This window comes from Xiphophorus maculatus, chromosome 12 (assembly GCF_002775205.1).
Source record: "Xiphophorus maculatus strain JP 163 A chromosome 12, X_maculatus-5.0-male, whole genome shotgun sequence".
NCBI classification, from domain to species: domain Eukaryota; kingdom Metazoa; phylum Chordata; class Actinopteri; order Cyprinodontiformes; family Poeciliidae; genus Xiphophorus; species Xiphophorus maculatus.
The window spans coordinates 3,311,668-3,333,741 of record NC_036454.1 but is presented as its reverse complement, the minus strand read 5'-3'; the positions used below and the strand labels follow the sequence as shown (position 1 = coordinate 3,333,741).

Sequence of the window (22,074 nt, the reverse complement as noted above, 5' to 3'; positions counted from 1 at the left end):
AAAAGCAGGTTCTAGACTAAGCAGCACACCTGGATGGGTTCAAGAAGAGACAAATCTAAGTAAATCTCTGTATTTTTGTGAATAGAAGACAACATGTCAACTGGAAGTGAATGTCTCCTCCTCAGTCCTAAAGCTGTGGAGGAACAACATTCACCAAAATATTTCTGTTTTCATCTCTCAGAGTTCAGCATTTCAACGTTTTTCACAAAATAAATTAGTTAAATATTTATGGATATTTGGGCTTCTGTTGTGTTTTTATCATTTTCTTCGTTTATGTTCGTTAGGTCTTGCCATACTTAGTTAATTTCTCTGTGTCCATTATTGTTACTAAGGTGTTGCCATACAAGTTCATTCCTGTGTTTTGTTCGGCTGCGTTCACACAGCAGGTCTTGATTCCCAATTCAGATGTTTTTCTGAGTTCTGGTTTTCTTTGCGAGGTCGTTCATATTACGGATTAAATGCGACTGCATTCAGACGTCTGAGTGAACGGATTACGACCCCAAATCGACCCGAATTCACAGAAGAAGAAGAACGCAGACGTCACAAAGCAGCGCTCTGCTTGCTGAAGTAACAACGGATTAACGGATTTTATTATTTATTCAGCAATTCAATCATCGTTTTCGTCAATGATGTCGATGTTGGACGAAACGTGACATAACCGTTCACTTTATTCATTAAGCAATAAATTAATTGCATGATCATTTAAAACAAACTCAATTATTTCCATTTCCATAATTTATTGTTTTTCTCTTTCTACCCAAAAACTGGATGATAAAAGTCTTCAGTCTGGTGTTTTGGTCTCAACTAGCCCTTTACTAGCCATTTAATTTTGTTTACAGAGAATTTATAGTCAATTTTATTTGTTGTTTCTGTTGTTTTATTAATTTTGTATATTTAAAATGTCTTCCAGCTCCAGTGTTTAATGTTCGTTAGAATGTAAAGTTCAATGATCTTTAACAATATGTTCTTGCATTATTATGCCATTTGTTACTTAAATATGGCGTCAAAACAAAAATATTATTATTTATCACAATAACTTCCGGGGAAATTTATCATCCATCCACATTTGTCATCATGTTAAACCTGCTAACTGAACCCATTCGACTCCATATGTCGACGTTGCCGTGAAAAAATCAGATTTGAATCACATTTTCCTGCTGTGAGCGAAGTCGCAGATCCTTATGTTTTCTTTATTATTATTATTATTTTTATCTCTGTCCAGGAATCAGCAGCAGGACGATGACCAGCATTCCTCTGTTTCCTGTCTGAAATCCCAAATATGTGAAGTGAGTGAGTTGATTTTCACATCTAAGGTAGTTCAGGTACTGAAATCCTCCTGGATAATTTAAAGGTTTATCTGATGCGTATTTCACCTGTGAACAAACAACAAACACGGTGCCACAGACGGCAAATGGGACAAAATTTACATTTTAATAAAATAAACTTACTTCCTGTCAATTAGTACTTCAACTTTTCTGTTGTTTACTTGATTGTCGCTCCTGTGGCGATTCTAGAAGACAGAAAGGAGCAGAAAGTGACGGCAGTCAGGTTACAGGAAATGAAATTTGTTTATTGAATCAACTTTCTGATCAGACAGACCCATCATCACCGACTAACAGGCGGCATCAGGGGCTTTTATCGCATCTGGGAGCAGATATGTTTCTGTAAAGAACCCGGGAGGAAACCTGCTGACAGACATCTTCCTTTTTTAAAACCTCGGATGATTACAGCAGCGATGAGGCCCGTATTGATCGTCTGGTTTCAGGTCCGTCTGAAGACAAAGGCGCCAACAAAGGCGGTTTCCTTCCTTCACTTTTTAAATTTAGTCTTTAAATATACATATGAGTCAGTTTATTTACCATAACAGAAACACAGATCTGTAATTTAAATAAAGTAACAGAATGAAATAATATGAGAAATATATGAATATTGTTAATAACTGGTGACATTGAGGAGAAGTTGGTATTGAACTTTTCTGACCTTTCTTAAGCTTTTTTAAAATGTTTTTTATTAGGAGAAATTAATTGTTGAAGGATTTCTAAGAAGCCCAGTGTGAGGAAAGGTCTGGTTTTAGTGGAAACCAGTTGAATTAGTTTTTCCTCTTAAGAAGTTAATAACTTCCAAAACAACTCTGACAGCAGTAAGATATTTATTCAAGACAAAGATTAATCTCCTGCATGAAAGAGGGAGAGAAACAATGTAATTATTTTACTGTTGTAGACAAAGAAAAATGATCAAAGCGTCATTTTACATGTAATTATCCACTAATAAAGCAACACTAAACTGCTTTGAACAAATGAAACATATGAAGTATTATAAATACAAAAACAACAAAGTCATGCGAAATGACTCCATGTTTAGTCTGTTACTTCTGTCCAGCTTAAAAAATGAGTTACTTTGGATAAAAGTGATACAGTCTGTTAAGATAAGACAATATGTAACTTAATCTGAGGACATTCTGCACACTTTGAGGATTTTCAGCTTTAGTTAAATCCTCCTAATGAATCTTTCTCACAGAAAAAAAATTATATGCATCAGTTTCCTCTGAAATGTCAAATCTTTTAATAGTTTCTAAATGAAACATGAAAATAGCACAAAAATAAGTCTTATTCTCACTTAAACCCTACTATTACACTAACCATTGTTAAATTTTATTCATTTTACTTTGTTTGCTCGAGCATTAAATTTATATACTTAAATATTAATATTTAAATCCATTTTGGCCCTAAAGTTTTCAAGCTTTTTGGTTTGAATGATTCGTAGAACAGAGTTAAATGGTTTATCAAAACCAAAACAACAGCCCTCTGAAAATGTTCAGATGCTTTCAGAGTATCTTTGTTTTGGTAAAGTTACAACATTATAAAAGAGGAAATACAATAAATAAAATAAGACTTTACTAAAAATGAGCAAAAGTCCAAACTAAAATCTGAGTTTCCCTTGTTAAAGTTTGGAATTGGTCAAGATTTGAAAAACTCTAAATAAATCTCATTGCTTGGGAAGAAAATACTTAAAATTGATTCGTCCGATTTCTCTTTGATTGGTTCTGAACGATTTTTATGTTTTTTCTGTTATGAAATGCACCAAAACTGAAAAACAATCATAGGAAATAAAATATTTTTGATGCACTTTGTTGTATGAAAGAAAACAGGACATTAGTTTAGCGCAGGTAAAACCTGATCGGTGCGTCAGAACAAATATTTAGAGGAAGTTTGATACGATCAGTTTCGTTGCACAAGCTCAAGTTGACTTATTGTGAAATAAAGGGAACCAAACCATCGATAGAGTCCGTTTTGACAAGGCTTGACCCAAAATAACTGGCCAGTGTTTAATTGGTTTAATGTGTTGGTACATAATATCTTCCAGATCTTATCTCAATCACCATGACGACGACGACAAAAAGATCAAAGTCCTTCATTGTCCTAAAAGTTTATAAAAATATCTTTCATAATCTGTTCATCCAATGTGAACATTTGTTAAATTTAAGTCAAATGAAGCTTGTAAAACTTTTCATGAACATCCAAATATTCCTTCAGTGTTTGTTTAGGTCCGGGGGTCCAAAGTGAGGCGCAGGGGCCGTTTTGTGGTCCATGGACTGATTATGTGCGGCCCATGACTTCAGTTCAAGAATGACACTAATTTGGGTCCCAACACAGATATTTCTATTTTTAAAGAGGACAAAATAAAATCTTCTTACAATAGAAAATATTTGTCTTTAAATTACCAAGCATTTTTTATTCTCTAGTTACTTTCACTTTTGCTAAATTGTTTGATTATTTTTTTCCTATTAATACCTAGAAACTTTGCAAAATTACTTTCAATAAGGTAAACTTGCAGAGCCTTTTTAAAAGTTTTGGCCACAGATCTGCTAACTTTATTTGTTTACCTAACGTTTATCCAGCTCAGTTTATGGGTGAGTTGGTAAAATAACATTATTTTTGGCCGTCAACTCCTTTTTGTTTCTGTCTGCTGAGCTAACGTTCAACCCATGACATGAGCTATTTCCTCCTGAGTGCTGCCTCATCTCTCCGTTACTCCCTCTCACACACCCAATCTCAAACACATTAAAGGAAAACCGATCAACCGGCGCTGCAGAGGTCCGTTCTGTTCTGTTCTGCCTTTCTAATAATCGCTTTTGGAGGTTACAACCCTGAAAGAAGAGGAACTGTAACTATTTCCTAATAAGTTTCAACTCCCAAATGACATAATTGAAGTAGCAAAGGAGAAGTGAAACTCGGAAAAGACGAGTTTGATGAAACATTTACACAAAGTCTCATGACAAACAATTTCAATTTGAAGCACTGAAAGAAAGTTTTATACTTTTTAGGGAGAAAATGAGAACAAAAACTGGTTGCCAAGTGTCACAGTAAATAGCATTAAATGTTGGGATGACACCTGTTTGTGTTTAGAGGTTGTTTCATTAAGCAGTTATCAACATTACTCAAGTCACGTCTAAAGTAAATGCCTCTAATTTCTCGTCTTACTTTGTGGTCACATGACTAACTGAACGGATGGGAAAACTCTGTAAGAGGAGCTGCGGGAAAATCGTGACGAAGAAGTTCAGACTCTTACGCAAACACCAGACAGTCAGTGACATTTGTTTCACCACCATTGGTGGTCATTTCACTGCACGATTCACTGGGTGTGTCAACGACAAGCAACAGGTACCAGTTCTGTCCGTTTGTCCTTCGTTAATCCAAGACAGAGTTTCAGGAAGTCAACCGATGTCCAGAGACACTCCAGTCCTGAGACCTTTCAAAATGAGGAGAGACGTCGCTTCCTGTTTGCGCTACGATGTTTGTCCAAGGAGAACCTCCGAAGAGAGAGAGGTTCAGGATACAACGTCTGTCAAGTTGCAGAAACTAAAAGTAATTCAAAGATCGCAAAGTTTTGTTGAGATGTAAAATGGTGTTCATGATAGAAGCGTAAAATGGCAGTTTAGGTTGTTTCTTTCAGAGTGTGTGTCCATAAGACAGGTGAGTTAAGGGTGTTTTCACACCTGACGGTCCAGTAGACTTGGTTTAATTAGGGACCAAAACTGCAACATCTGTTACATTTTTAGGTGCTGTGTTTTTTCTTCTCACTGCACTGAGTCAAACCAACCAAACCCTTTGAAAAACCTATTCCCCTCCTGGCCTGTGGGGGCGCTGCACCAAGAACCACTGAAGGAAACGACACAAAAACGTCTGAAAACGACACTGAGGGCAACTTTCTTCTTTACAAAACGGAAACAAAAATGGAGTGGCGTCAGATTTTATTGGTTGTAGGATTTCTTTTTTGTTTTTGGTACAAAACCACAAGCCATTTCTCCCGCTGAGGTAACAGGGCATTCTGGCGTTTACCCAGAATGCCCTGCGCTGTAGCCCACTTCCTGCGTTTGGAGTGGTCTCTAATCTGCTTGGTGTTCACATATCCATTCGAACCTCACCAGAGTTCACTTCAACCAAACTGAGATCTAGGCTGCAGACCTCAGTTCACTTTTCTGGTCCACATCAGGCTTTGACTACGCATTCACACCTCCCCAACTGAACCGGACTTTCTAGACAAACGGACTGGAGTTGGATTGAAGCGGAACAAACAGGCTGGTGTGAATGCAGCCTGAGGATGATAATTGATCAGTTTTCTTTCTCTGGACTTTTTATGTTTCCTCATTTTACCTAAAAACAGAATCAGCTAAGCTAAATTTGACTATAAAATGGTGATTTTTATCACATTTCTTTCTTCTACTTTATTTAACAATAAAAAAAGCGTAATGGAAACTAAATGTCTTATTTTCTTTACTACTAAATATGGTGCCTTCGGGTATGTGTAAAGGGCTTTGGGCCTAATAGTAAGGCCTAACAACTATCAGGCCAATGGAAACGCAGCTCAAAATGTCGAATATTTGATCTAAGAAAGGTAGTGACTATGTCCCTGCAGAGAGGGCAGACTCTCATACTCCTTCAAAGGGAAAAGAAAAAGGAAATATTTGAAAATCTGCTTACGATGTCGTCAGTTGCGTCCTTAGCAGCGGTGACCGTCAGCACGAGGGCGAGAGGAACGACGGTGGTGAACCAGGACAGGGAGGAGATCTCAGGAATCAACTGGAACAGCAGACAACAGTTCACGGTTCGTTCCTGTTCATTTGTGCAAAACTCAACAGAAATCTCAGTTCAAGAAGAATGAAAAATTCACACCCAGTATTTCTCTTATTAGCCACACCTTTTGCTTTCTCATTAAGTTAATAGTAAATCAAATCATAAATAATTAGGTCTTGTTGCTCAGATACAAGACTTTTTTTGACAGAGGCAGCAATAATCCAAAAAACTTACAAAACTACATGCCTGCACCTTAATTCACCATTTCTGCATATTTATTATAGATAAGACTACAAATATTCACAACAAATGTAATTTTGAAACTCTGATTTCCTGTGAAAGAGCTTTCAAAATAAAGTGGTAACTTTAATGTTATAATTAATCCAGTAAGAATAACGTTTAAAAGCTGCTTGATGAACTCCTAACAGAGCGGTTTATCATGTTTATTATCCGTCGTAGCTGGAGCAAAGTTGCTGCTTTGCTCACGATGAGGTCACTTCCTGTGCTGGATATCACACTTCCTTAATTTTCTGTGTGGTTTGTTTGCAGCGTCAGCCTGAGAAACTTCTGTCTCTGAAACTGAGAGTCGATATGTAAAAGCTGCGACTGCTTCGAGTTTCTGTTTGATTTCAAGTTGCTTGGTGAAAAACCTTTTACAGCGACGTAACGTCAGGATCTCTGAGACTTTTTCTGTTTGTCTTTCTTTATTTTCACTCCTCCCACTAAGCGGCCATATTCAATAACACCTTTTAAGCACATAGTAAACATATATTTCACTAAGGCTAGGTTTCAGTATTAAAATATGTATTTTTTATTAGTCTGATATAATATGCAATCTTAAATGTTGGGTTTTTATTATCTGAATCAGAATAACTTGCTTAATCAAATGCTGTGTATAATTAGTCTATAGAATGTGTTTCAGCTTTTCAACAATATTCTTAATTAATCTGAATTTATTGAACATAACTGTACACAAATGGAGCTCAAACTATTTTGATATCCTTTGGTTATCCCTGTTGCCGGTGCGCACTTTTTCCTTCCATTCAACTTTCTGTGAATAAACTTTATATTCCGTTGTAATAAGTCAGGATGAGGAATCAAACTGCAGATCTTTAACAACAGAAGCAGGATTCGTGCTACTGAGCTGCAACACGTAACGCTGTGGTAAGCTAGCAAGTCAGGAAGCCACAACCACATCTGTAATATTTAGAAAAGCCTCTGCATTACAGATAGATAGAGATAAATCTTTATTGTCATTGTCACAAGGACAACGAAATTTAAAAGGTGCCATCAGTCAGTGCATATGCTTAAAAACAAAAAATAACTGTCTCACAATTCACACACAATGTAAGAATTAACAAATAACTGGTAAAAAAAAAACAACAACTAATAAATAAGAACAGCCACATTCTCACATACATCATTTATGATGATTAATGGTTGTTTTTGATTGCATTTAGTTTTGTTATTGCTATCGGGTAGAAACTGTCTGAGACGGTTGGTTCTGGTTCTGGTTGCTCTGTATCTTCTGCCTGAAGGCAGCAGTGTGAACAGAGAAGGTCCGGGGTGAGAAGTGTCCTTTGTGATGTTGTGCTTTTCTTAGACAGCGGTTGGATTACAGCAAACTTTGATGAAAAATATGCCTTTAAACCTCAAAGAGATCAATTCAGTTCATTTTACTTCAACTAAGAGCAGTTTGGTTCATTTATATCACCAGTTTATGACAAATATCCAGTAATTTTAGTAGTAAAAACAGTCAGAAATTTTACATTTTAACTATTAAAATTTTGTACTATCAGAAATGTAACAGTAAAATTATTACATTTTTAATAATTAGCTAACTTGTAACCCAGAAGTTAGATTATTAGCTAACTTACCTTTAAGTTAGCCAAGGCAAAGAAAAAACAATAATCACTTGAATAAGTTAAGTTTTCAATCTGCATGTATTGGAAATTAAATTTACAACTATCCATTTTATTACATTTATAAATAAACTGAACTGAAACATATTTTTGCTGAAATTAAGTTGAACTGACTGAAGTTTGTTCCTCTTTACTAAAAACAAAAATGAAATGAATGATAAGTGATGTTTAGATATGTGGTGATCTTTTAATACATGTTTAGTTACGCCAGGGATGTTTGAGCTTCTTGTTGGCTCTTACCTGCAGCACCAGCAGAACCAGAAAGTAGGCGTTAGCAATCCTCTGGAACTGTTCGAACAGGTTGAGAGGAAGGAAGGTGAAGAAATTGTACTTGGACGTCTTGATGGCGTTTGTCTGCAAAAAGATAAAGTTCAAGAAAATTAAAATTAGAAAGACGCCAGATATGTTTGGAGAGTCATAGCTATCATTTTAAAATGATAGTTAAAATTAGAAAGTAAATTAACATTGAAGGAGCTTTGAAATGATAATAAAGATATTATATTTAAATGTGATGGAAAGTTTGTAAAGAAATTCAGCAAGTCTGCATTTAGGACTTTGCCAAATTTTTGTTGAGATGTTTTTCCACAAGTATTCTGACTTCCTGAGAGTTTAATAATAAATCTGTTTCTTATTTCACCAAGTAACATTCTATTTTTTGATTACTTCTTGATTTAATGTTTTTCTGTTCACTGAGAGGCTACATCTATTTTTCTCACACCATTCAAAGTTTGTCCTTAAATCAGAGACCTAAAGAAGTAATTTAGGGTCTAAACATGTTGCTTTGCAGCAGGTGGCTCATGTCAGGCAGCTGAAAGGTTTACTAGCCATCACATTATCACTGGATCTTCACGCTAACAACACCACCTACACACAGCACAGCTCGGTCCGTAAATGAGGGGAAGTGAGTGTTTATTCCACAGTGAAGCAGTATGGAGGATGGGTTTATCCAGAGTTCTGCCGGTTTATAGAAAACTAGAGGTTTGTTTGATCGTATCCTCGGCTGCTCCTCTAAAGAAATGCAGGATTTGCCGCTGACTACAGAAGAAGTTTCTACCTTCAGCTCTTTGGCTGACATCCAGTCTCCTGATAACAACCAGAACCAGACACAAACAAATCAAGACACGCCTGAAATGGCTTTTTTCTCTGCATACAAACAAAATAATCACTTTTGTCTTGACAGTCCACACTGCTGGAGTCACAAAAGTGGAAAACAACAGAACAAACACTGTGAACATGCAGGGACTGCAGGCCACTTACTGCGTATTTAAAGGAGCGGTTGTACTCTCGGTCGTTGGCTCTGAGTTTCCTCTCCAGCTCCGCTTTAAAAAGACAAAGAGACTATTATTGTAGGATCATCATTTATAGAACGATGTTTAATGCAGAACAGATGTATAAAAGGAAGGAAACTCTTCAACACAAACAGTAACATAACGTTTAAGTCCAGCCCTCCTGGGACTTTAAAGATAATAGAGTATTCATGTTGGTCAAGCAGTTAGAAAAAAAGCAGTCAAACCCAAATATTTCAAATGTTTTTTATTCTTCCTAAATGAATTGGCTCTTTGGAGGCCTGAAAGTATAAAAAAACTCACCATATTTTACAAACTTGTGTGAAATCTACAGATTTTAAGGATTTATGCAAATCACATCAGATACAGGCCAACAGCTACTTATTTACAATACTTTATCGTAGAGGTATGGAAATCGGTACGCTTGAAGAATTTCCGAAAACCTACACAAAACTCTGTTGAACTCATGCTCTAAAACAAACAGGAAGTCGGCCATCTTGGATGGAAGTGTGATTCTGATGGATTTTGATGTTTTTTCCTCCTCAGAGGTTTTGATTGATCTGCTTGAAATTGGGTGAGTTTGCTCAAATGTTACATGAAATCCAAAATGATTAAAGTTCAGATTTTTTGTGCATGGTGAAGAGGCGTGGCCAGGCCTCAAACTTTGACTAGACACCATAAAAATAATAATAACTGCTATAACTCCTACAATAAAGGTCCCAGAGGTTTGAAACCTGCTGTGATTGGTTCTCATCAGATCCCTGGCAAAACAAACGGATCCATTGCTGACATCACCCAAGCCCCGCCCCCTGACAACAGGAAGTGTAATGTTTTACTTTGAAGGGTCTGTTTGACTCCACATCGAATTGTGCCAAGTGAGAGAAGACCAGTTGGTGTAACTTTATGTAATACGTACTTCATCTGAATTTCATTAAGAAGTAATAATAACAGGATTCATTTGGCCCAAGAGTCATAATTGGGATTTATTTGGACTTTTCCAGCTCTCCCCACAAACCTACAGTAATGAGATCAGGGCTTTGCTATGGCAACTACAAAACATTGACTTTGTTGTTGCTAAGCCACATGGAAGCTAATTTGTTGACACACTTTGGATCATTGTCTGTTTTAAATACCCATGTAAGCCCAAGATTAGACTAACCAGCAGGTTTCTTGAGATGATGCTTCAATATTTCCACATAATTTTTCTCCCTTTGGCAGCAAAAACACCCAAACAGCACGACGCTGCCACACCCAAACTTCACCGTGGAGATCGGAGCTTTCAGGATTGGGATTTCATTTTTATTCCACCTTATTTAAGGATTATTATGGCCAAATGCTTTAATTTTAGTTTCATAATAACAGGCAAGATTTCTAAGGCTTTTGTTGTTTCTTGGATTGATGGATTCTTCTTGGTGTCGGTAATTCTTTAATGTTTAGAAATATTTTATGAATCCATTTTTGTTTGTTTTAAGAATTGAACATTTTACAGAAACTAGATTTCAAAGGTTTTAAAAGATTTATGAACTTAAAGTTGTTTTATTTTGTTAGACTAACAGTGTCAGTACATAATGTGAAGATTAAATGTGGCAAAAAACAAACACCTTTTTAGGAGTTGTTTAGGAACATGTGTAAACTGATCCTAGACATTTATTTATATGTATCTGTGAAACAATAATGATACTAAAGTCCACAGCAAATGAACTCCATATCAAAGAAAAAAGGCTAAATTATTGAAATATCTGTAGAAACTGTTGTTCTTACCTCCCTCAGTCTTTGGGAAACAATCCAATCCAAAGAACGACATCTTCTCTTCCTCTTCCTCTGTTATCTCTCCATCATAATCTGAGGAGGAAACAGACATCAAATAAAATTTCATTAATTACATTCATTTAAATGATAGGAATTCATCTTAATTCTGTTTAAATGCATATAACCTCTATTAAAAATGTTACTGCAGCTTTAAACCATCGTTTGCTCTGATGTTGATGCTCCCGTTTGCCAGCTGCTCCGTCTTTACAACCTTTTCCATAATGTGCTTCATGAGGTAACAGTTTCCAAGAGGGAACCTTTAAATTTTCCAATCTGCAGCCTCGTTTCAGACCTAAACAAACCGTTAAAGGTCTAGACGTTGAAATGTCAACGTTTTTGTCAAAGGGAGTAAATGCAGCACAACCCCAGTTTACGCTGGTTTAATCGAGAAGCAACAAGTCAATTAATCACATGATAAATTAAAAAGAGTTCAATAATTTCCATTTGCATGATTTAAAGTTTTTTATTTATTGTTTTTCTATTTTGATAAATGTCTTCAGTCTGATGTTTTGGTCTCAATTTGCCTCTTTTTTGAAGAATAATTTTTATTACAGAGACTTTCTAATTCATTTTATTTGCTGTTTCTGTTTTGTTTATTTATTTTGGATATTTAAATGTCTTCCAGTTCCAGTGTTAGATATTCATTATAATTTAAAGTTTATTAATGTTTAAGAAACATATCTGTGCCTTGTGCATTTTTGATAAAAACATGTTTGTTGATGTAAACGCCCACTTTTCTATTTTCTTTTTTTTAATTTAACTTATTTTTGTATTTATATTAGTATATACAGTATATTTATATTTTTATTATTTATTTTGGTTTTATTAGATTGTTTATTTTTTTAGACTCTTATTTTATTTATTTTTTTTTATGCATTTTGAAGTTAACATTATATCATCCAGACATTTGTAAACACCTTTATTCTGTATGAAAAAAATATAAAAAATGTTAATCAAAAACACGTTTATTGTTTCGGAGTAACAAGAGGCGGATCAGCAGCCAGAACTAAAACCTAAGAGTAGAATTACTTCAAAATATTCTTACACATGTAGAAGTAAAAGTGCAGAAGAACTTCAAGAAGTAATGATCTTTCACAAAGTTACTGAAGTAAATAAAATATAACCCACCTCTGCCACTGTGATAACGACTTGTTAATAAACTCAAAGTTGTTAAAAGTGAACAACTTTAACGTGTTTCCTCAGCTAAACTGTTTCTAATCAAATAAACCAGAGCAACGAGGAAAAACAGAAACTATAAAACTCAGAATAAAAGAGACAAACGAGTCCAGAAGTGAGGAAACAAACTTTCAGGTCTTTAGGAAATTCGCTTTTACTTTCCAGGATGATGTCAGAAAGTGAGCTATAAATATCGGCCGTGTTAGTTTGCAGAAGAATGTGGGTGTTTCAGCAGGTTGGAAACGAGACGCTGGGCAGGAGTCAATGTGGGAAACGAGGCTTTTTAAAAATGTCACATAGAACTAGGAAAAAAAATGACTGGAAAAGCCCAGAAACGTCAGTAAATGGAGTTTAAAGTAGGTTGATAAAATCATCCCTGATGTGAGGAACAACAGGAAGAAAGAAACAAAACGGATCCTTTAATTAAACCAACGTTAGTCTAAATCAGGGTCTGCAACCTGCATATTTAAAACAGAAATGTATAACAAATGCTGGTTTAAGAATTTGTTTTCATATAATAAATTGATTTTTCACAACAGAATGACACAAAAAATATCAATTATATTGTTTTAGATCTATTTTTTGTCATTTAGTTGGAAACTGATTTTTTTTTCATTTCCATAAATCTCACACAGAAGGAAACTCAGCCATCTTATTTTCTACAAAAAATTTACATTAATCTTTATTTTAAAACCTAAAAACAGAAATAAAATAGAGTTCTCTAAAATGATAACAAATTTATAAAAAAAATATGATGGATATTAATCAAAAATGTAATTTAAGGTAATGAAACATTTGTAGCTCTTGTGTAGCTGCACTAAAAACAAATATATCTCTTATGATTCATGTGAATTTAATGAATAGGGTTAATATGAGGCTAAAGACAAACTAAAGTGACTTTGAATTTAAAGTTTAGGCTTTAAATTTGTTTTTCCTGCAGGGATTTCTGCTGGCATGAAAACATGAATTGATTAAAACGTTTTATAATCACAACCTGATTTAAAGGAATGAAGAAGATGCTGGACTGGAGGAAACCAGATTTATGAGTCAGGAACTCAAACTAGATCATAATTTAGTTTGTCATAATGTGGCGTTTTATCTCTCCTTTACAGGAACGTCCATATTAAAGCCAAACGAACGGCCAAGAAAATGGTGATTAATATGAAACTAAATGCAGTTTTCTTGTGATTTAAGCCCAGAAATGAGTGTTTTCTTCTAGATGTGTTTATCATCATTTCATATGTCTTACCTAAGATGTAGTTGTAATTATCCTACATTACGCCTCTTACTTTGGAAAGTCCTAACCTTTAATTTCAGACATGCAGATTTGAATATATATATATAAAAGAACTAAACAAAAATAACCTATTTTATTTTTTGAGCACTTTCTGAGTCGGCACACAAAGGTGCGTAACAGTATCGCCAAGTCAGAGTCACCTGTGACTGGCTTCACAGGTCAGAGGTCACGCTCATGAATGGCGGTGTTGTCCCATCGCTGATCTCCTGTTTCTACGCTGCACACAGGCTCCTTTATCAAAACCGACTGGAAAGCAGTTTTCTTCTAAGTGTGTGAGCACTGAAGAGTCATTAGCTGCTAAGACGTTGAAAGAAAGGGCTTCTTCCAGATAAACTGAGCAAAAACAACAGATACCACAGGTTTCTGTCGTTCGCAGCATCTGTGTGCCACTTTTCTTCCTGAAGGTTATCAGATTTCCTTTGACTTGCTTCTGAGAAGCTAAAATCAATGAGGCCTATTGTTCTGATTTGACTGATGCTCCTGAGTCAGTCTGAAAGTGATGGTGGTTTAGTTTCAGGTAAACACAGCAGGTTCACGACCAAAATGTCTTTCAGCTTCAAACAAACTAACGAACTAACAAACTATTCACACCAGCTCGGTTTAGTCCGCTTTAATCCAACTCCACTCCGCTTTGGGGAGGCGTGGATGGGTAATCAAACTCTGACGCAAACCCCAGCCTCTGTTCGGTTGAAGTGAACTCTGGTTTGGTTTGAATGCATATATGAACGCCAAGTGGACCAGAGACTGCTCCAAAAGCAGGAAGTAGACTACAACGCACAGCATTTTGGGTAAATACAGCCAAGCAAACGTATGAGTCTGTTGCTAGAAGGAGAAATGACTCGCGGTCTTTTACCAAAGATAAAAGATAAATCCTACAGTAGCTAAAATCTGATGCTACTCCAATTTTGTTTACATTTTATAAAACTTAGCTTAGCTTAGCCAATTCTCTTATTGGGTAAATTGAGCTAACAGAAAATGTCCAGAGCAATAAAACTCACAAATGATCTTTTCTAGGGCGCACTCACTGCAGCTCCGTGTATTCCGCTTTAATCCAACTCCAGTCCGTTTGTTTTGTTTTGAGAGTCCAGTTTACATGGAGATGTGTGAATGTGTAATCAAATTCTGATGTGGACCAAAAAAGTCAACTGTGGTCTCTCTATAATTCTAGGTCTTAGTTTGGTTCAAATGAGCTCAAATGAAATGATTTGATTCAAAATCTTACACCAACCGTACAACCAGGAAATGGACATCAGCACAGGGCATTCTGGGTAAACACAGCCAAAACAACCATGTGAGGCTAGCGCTAGCAGGAGAGATGGCTCGTGTTTTTTGTTTCGTTTTTTTACCAAAAGCAGAAGAAAATTCCTATAACTGCTAAAATCTGGACGTCTTGGAGATGCTGATTTTAATTTTTGGCAGGACTTTCCTGAACGCAAACGTCAGGGCAGCATTAACCAAAAATAAAAATAACCTCCAAAGAAAAATATTTCTGCTTTGATTTGAATATTAATCAAAATGTACCAACAAATTTTGAAAACAATTTTGTTTGTTCTGATTTTTGTTTTATAATTTCATTGTTTTTTGGTTTTGCACTCTGTACTAAAGTTTGTTTGAGTAATTTAAAAAAAATCCTTCTTCCGCCTCTCCAGGCAAAGCTGGTCATAAATGCATTTAACTTCCTGATCAAAGTGAAGTGGAACAGAAGTTGTTTGAAGGTATTTTCCATCAGAGGACCAATCAGAGAGCGAGCCGCAGTAGGACAGCTGCAGCGTTTCCAGCATGTTCCCTCTGTGTTGCTTCCTGACAGCAAACAGAAATCTGTTTTTTAGGAAGGTGCAACAAGGCGAGAAGTGAGAAACTGGTGTTGATGGGTTGGAAATGGTTCCAGTAAACAGTGGACCACTGGACATGTTCAAGGTTTCCATCCTCTACTGGAAAACCAGTTTATTTTTATTTAATTTTTTTTACTGTGGTTCTGATTTCACAACTTCAAACGTTGATTTCAAACATCAGGCTTCATATAAGAAATTTGAGTTTGTGCAGTTTTTCTACATTTAATTATTTGCTTCTCCAGGATGTAAGAACTGCAACAAATGAAGTTGTTTTGTTTCAGTGGAACGACTAAACGTGAAATTAGCCATAAAATAAATAAAACGTGCAACAGGTTCCCTGATCCACGTCAAACAGAAAAACAAAGGATTACAAAAGCGCATGATCTTAACTTTAATGTTATTTTAAATAAAAGACAATCTAAACATGCATTGAAGATCCTGCTGTTTGGTGATGCATTTAGAGTCCAAAATAAAAGTAGGAGTTTTTAAATTTTTGCTGTTTTTAATTTTTGATTTATCATTTTACTTATTGTTTGTCTTTCTGTGGTCAATTTTAATCTTCTTACAGATTTTCCTGTCACATTAGAAACATTTCTTCTGTTTACGTTTGCCATGTTTAAAGTTGAACTCCTGTCAGAACATTTATTAACAATAACTTTAAACATGAATCTTCCCGTTTGGGGAAAGTGAAGATTCATGCGATAACAGCGGTAGGAGATTTAAATGTTTCAAACGTGGATGATTTCATTCATAACTGGAACAAATCTTGCTTTGGAAATGTGAAACGTGTTCAGCCTCTTGCTTGGATTTTCTGCTGCGTCTCCGTCAACAAGTACTTCATTTATCAGAGTTTTTTCCAAAAATAGCAGCAGCCATGCTGAAACTCTCTGAGCCGTTTGGTTTGTAGGAAGGATCAGAAACGACACGATTATTTAAATAGTTGATCAGCAGGACAATGAACTCCAACAGCAACCTTCAGACTCCTGTTATTTGGTTTTTACACTGCCGCTTTGGACTGGCTTTAATAAGGCTGTTTGGGAGTACTACACCAGTTTTTATGGATATTATTTCCACTTCATTCTCAATTTTTTTAAATCTAATTTTAGCTGTATTCTCTATGTTTCCGCTTTATCTTTGAGCCTAATACTGCTGTCTGGACTCAAACTCTAAATGACTAAAAATTCAGCAGATGAGCAGAAAAAGTGTTAACTTAAATAACCAAACTCTTTCTTCCTGCATATTTTCTGTTTAGTTTAAACGGTTGAATTAATATCCTAACACAGTAGCATAAAAGCCTGATTCAACCTGGAAGTTCAGCGTTTGCATGCGTTCCTCCATAAATCTGTTACAGTAAGAGGACAATAGCAGGAAGAAGTGATGAAAGGGAGAACTTCCTTTTAGCGATAGTTTGGCAAGAAAAGGGGGAAGTTGTTTTTAAAAAAGGAGCCAATTCTGATGAATTCCCAACTAAATAAATCATCCAACCACTTTCAAGCTCCCAAGGAAACATTTCTTTCTCCAGCTTTAATCGCAACATTTCTGATAACTTTAGTTAAACTTTGAGCAAAGAAAGGTGAAGTTTTAGTCATAAACAGTAAAAATAAAGGTAAACATCTGATAAAATATGAACTAATCACAAATTTGTTTAATTTTTCTCCTCCAATCTAAATCATCCTTCATCTTACACGGTTGCTCCTTTGTTTTTCATGTTTCTGTTTGTTATAAATGTATTTATCCATAATAATAATAATAAATCATGTTGGTTTAGTATTAAAGACTAGAGGTGGTGTTTAAGGAAACCAGAAAAGAATCTGTGGAACTTGTTTCTGTAATTTGTTGGGTTCTGTTTAACGTTACGATTCAGCAGAGAAGTGTTTGAATTGACTGGTCCTGTTTAAGCAAATGTGCTGTTAAAGTTCCTGCTTTGTTTCAACCGTCAGATAATTTTTTTATTATCTTCTGTTCGTTGTCACAGCAGCTGTTAAGAGGGAACATCAGGTACACAGAAAAACACAGTTGTTCTCTTCAACACAGATTTTATCTCAGGAGAAGTTCCTCCTGTTAACCTGATAGTTTCATTTTTCCGACTGAAATCTCAACTACTGTTAAGGTTATGCACATTCCTGCATTTGTTTAATGTACTTTGACATATTTAGTGTTTTAATTATTAGTGTTTTATTGTTTTTCACCCTGGCGATCCAACAGAAACACTGTCCGTTGTTTCCTATTAGATGTGCTGATAGTGTGGCTAATTTTTTTGCTAACTATGAAGATGCTAAGCACACTTAGCTTCCCCTAAATTAATTCGACCAGATAAATTCTAAAGTGCTAATTTACTTGGCTGTTTTGTAAACTTTCAGTTGAAATTTTTCTTATATTCATGCTCTTATTTTGAAGTAGGTGAAGACTGTTTGCGCAGCACTTCTGTTTAATCAGACAAGACAAGAACAAAAGAAAATACAGTTAATACAGAACAAGATATAAACATGAAACAAGATTTAAGGGCATAATAAAATATGTAACTTACAATGTCAAAATTAAATTGGTGCTCAGCTTACAGTCTTTCAGGGGCAGATATTATCTGAGTTAAAAGTAATGCTTTAGCATCAGCTTCCACTAAACACCATGTTGGTGTAGCGCTTTAGCATTAGCAGAACAAATTAGTGTCTTGGCTTAATGCTTTAGCATCAGCTTCCACTAAACACCATGTTGGTGTAGTGACGTCAGACAATGGCCGCCATAACTCAAAACTGGGTATCTTTACTTCCGGTGTGATTTTGCCTTGGGAACCAAGCTGAAAACTTCCCGCATTCTCATAATCTTAAGGATATAATAAAAGGTAAGTTTAATAATAACAGCATTTAAGTGTTAGATAGCTGTTACTAATCATTGTAAATTCACCATTCTCTATCTGTGTATAAAATAAACAGCCTCCGATCGGAGAGTAAACCACCTAGCAGCAGCTTTAGCCACATTTAGGAAAAATATACTCTCTGTCAGCGCTGTAACGTTTAGAGGTTCACTCTCTGTATTTTATAAAACAGTGTTTATGTGCTAGATAACCGTTATCAGTCATTGTCAATTTACCATTCTCCAACTGTATTCAAAGGAACCAGCCTCTGATCATGAGTAAACCAGCTAGCAGCAGCTTTAGCCACAGTTAGGAAACATATACACCGCCGCCTGTCAGTGATGTAACGTTTAGAGGTTCATTTTCTGTATTAATGGAAAATAAAAACAAGACAAAAGCCACAAATAACAGTTGGGCTTGACGATATTTCTGTTTTTCCAGCAACAAAATGCGCATCTCCATGCACTGTTCATGTTTCTGTCACTGCTAACTGTCACAGAGTCTCTCCCAAAGACGCAAAGAAGGAATAAAAATAAATACACAAGAAAATATTAATGTGCAATGATTTGGATAAATAACTTTAATCTGATTACTGGATTTGAAATACGAACTCGTTAGATTATTCGTTACCGAAAAAGTGGTCCGATTAAAGGCATTACAAAGCAGCGGCGGCACCGGACATCTCTGCTTATAACAAACAAATCCCTATTTTATGGGATGAGTGGCAACTCCAGTCTATAATTTAATAATCTGATCAAGATTAGAGCCTAAAACGTTATAGTTCAAAAACAGTAAAAAGTTCTGGTTAAGGAACAGTTATGTCACGTAGTTAGCTAGCTAACAAAATTCACTAATGCTAAGCTAACGGTTACGCAAAACAAAAATACCTACCTTCATAGTCAAACAGGTATTGTTCGGTGAAGAATTTGTAGCCTTTGTCTAATTTAGATTTTTTTGTCAGAGAGAACTGGTTTGCAAATCGTGATATATCTTCAAATCTTATTTTAGGCAAATGTTTTAGAGACTGTGTAAACTCCATGCTCCGGTGATCTGTCTGATCAACATATGCTGTCAGATTTATACATCTCTCTCTCTCTCTCTCTCTCTCTATATATATATATATATATATATATATATATATATATATATATATATATATATATATATATATGAAATAGACAACTTTATCATTACTTACTATGTACACCGGAACTAAGGATACACAGCTTCGAGCCAAAACGGAAGCTGTGTGACGTCATGTGAAAAGGGTCTATTAGTGTCTTGGCTTAATGCTTTAGCATCAGCTTTCACTAAACAGCATGTTGGCATAGCATTTTAGCATTAGCAGAACTAAATAGCATGTTAGCATAGTGCTTTAGCGTTAGCTGCTGCTAAATACCATGTTGGTGTAGCGCTTTAGTCATACAAATATGTGACATAACAAATAGCACTGAGTGTATAGCATAAGTAAGTCTTTGTTTTTTTTAGCTGAGCTGAAACGTGATGATTTCTGGGAAGTTTTTTTCCTACATAAAAGCCAGAAGACAAAGCGTTAGCTTACTTCAGATCTGTGCAACTTTCTGTTTTGCAGAAAACTTGCAGTAGCTGAGAAAGTGCAGAAATGAGTGAAAAGTTCAAACTGCAGAACATTTTGGATTTCACCTACAGTTGCGGTTCAACCACAGAAAGTTTTACAACTCAACCAGAAACTCTGGTGTTTAGTTGGAAAGAAAACCACCACTGAAAATTCAGTTTTCAATCCATGTTTTCTTACACCTCACCCACACAGTCACAGAAGACAGAGACATTTTGCATCTGCATCAAAGGAAAAAGTCATTAAATCCTAAATGTGATAATAGGAAGGATGCTGGGAATTTTGTTTCTCACAGAAACAAGTTCAGTTATGATGAAGAATCTCATGAATCCGTCACTAATGAGGCTCAGCAGACTCGTTGTTCTACTCTATTAATTATGTTCTGTCTTTGTCAAGTGGTTTGTTCTACAATGGAAAGCCATTTTTCCTGATTAATTGGGGCTTATTTTACATTTCCAGACCATGCTACAGAGTCTATAACCTTCTGTTAACTGCCAGCTAAGGCCAACAACGTTTTGCCTGTTTTGTTTTGCAGTTCTTCTGCGTGGGACAGGCAAAAAGTAAGCACACAAACAAGTAAAACTAGATCCAGGTAGGATCTTTGTTTGCTTAAATTTAATTATTCAATTGATGAAAATCCAGGCATGAGTTTTGTTTTCAGTGTTAGACTTAATGATCCAGATGTAGGTCATTAATTTTTTACCAATCTTTACCATCGATTTTCCCTCCATCTATCATCTGTACCTGGCTTGAGTTCTAAACCTGAAGCGTTTGATAACTTCACTTACTATAGAAATGCTGTATATGTCAAATATGACTTAACAGAATTTTGACTTTGTAATTTAACATTTTGAAATTGGGCCTCTGTCTCTTTAAGAAGCTGCTGCTCTTTCTGAAACTTCAGGAAGTCATCACAACACGGCTCCTCTATTAACCCTTTCACAACGTTTTTAACCAGCTTTGTGTGTGAAGTTCTATTTATTTATTGACTTGTCTATGAAATGGTTAAAATTACCAAATAAATGAATAAAATCATCCATGGTCTTCCTTATCTTATTACTATTTTATCTACTTATTTTTGATTGCACAGATTATTTCTTATACATTTCTTGCACAAGTTGCAAAAGTTTGTACTTTATTTATGCGACTCCCATTTTTTGAGCTGGTTCTTATTTTGTTCCATTTTATTATTTTATCCTTTTTTATAGTTTATGCATTTAGTTTCTGATGATAATGTTGTTGTTGTTGATAATGATGATAATCTGAATCTGAACTAGTCCTCATTATCTCCATGTTTGAGGGTTCAGCCAATCAGCGCTGAGGAAAATAAATGCTGCTCATTGATTGGTTGCTTTCCAAACACCAATTACTAGCATGTCAAGTATCATTATCTGTTCCCAGGATGTATATTGAAAAAATCCACAAATACACAAACTTTCCCGATATATTCCGATATTTTCATGTTTTGTTTTTGCTTTCATTTAATAAATAATGAAAGTGGGAATAAGTTCTGTTTTTGTGCACCTGAAGTTCAATTTAAGTAGAGTAGGAACCTAGAAAGAAAAGTTTTCCTTATGTCCTAATACATGAAACTGTATATTCTTTTTCACCAAGACTTTGAATAAATGCCGTTCTTGGAATATTTTGACATTTAAAGGTAAAGAGGTGAAGGACATAAGGAAGGAAACAGAACTGAATTGAGGCATGATGATTGTTTATGAGATTCTCAGATTTCTGTGTTTCTTGAACCTGTCAATCATTATGTGTAGATCAGAGCCCAAATTGATTCAAACTCACCGGGACCGAGGCTTAACAAACTCTGTGAATCACATCGGGCTGTTTGTGAAGGTTTTTCAAGGTCTCTGTGTGTTACTGATTAATGTCAGTCCTCCTCCGACTGGGAGTAAATAAGTAAACACAGAATTAAAATGTCCTGGAAACTCCAAACCATATATTTATTATTTTGTTTAGAAAACTCTCCAGAAACGGGGCTGATTTGTGACTCTGATGCCCAGAAATGCTCACACAGATTTAGGTTTTAATTTGTTAGTAAAACTAGAGAGTAAAGCAGTGACCTGAACAGGAGCCTGACAGAAATTAGCAGAGCAGGAGTTGGAAAACGAGGTGCTGTTATGACAGAACGAAGGCTTTGAGACCGAGCGCTGAACAAAAAGACCCAAAACAATCAACCTCTGAATTATTCACCTGACCTCTCAGGTCACAAAAGCCACTC

General features: G+C 35.6%; 1 protein-coding gene across 1 annotated transcript in view; it reads right to left on the bottom strand.

The window, feature by feature from the left end:
* Positions 1–22,074, bottom strand: part of LOC102231291 (phospholipid-transporting ATPase ID-like) — a 46,841-nt gene that overhangs the window by 21,234 nt on the left and 3,533 nt on the right. Inside the window, exons 2-6 of the mRNA XM_023344153.1 lie at positions 11,044–11,124; positions 9,254–9,315; positions 8,237–8,350; positions 5,982–6,080; positions 1,449–1,510 (exon numbers count right to left, since the gene is read on the bottom strand). Coding sequence (XP_023199921.1) covers positions 1,449–1,510; positions 5,982–6,080; positions 8,237–8,350; positions 9,254–9,315; positions 11,044–11,086 — 380 coding nt within the window. The 5' untranslated portion in view covers positions 11,087–11,124. The remainder of the gene's footprint in view (positions 1–1,448; positions 1,511–5,981; positions 6,081–8,236; positions 8,351–9,253; positions 9,316–11,043; positions 11,125–22,074) is intronic.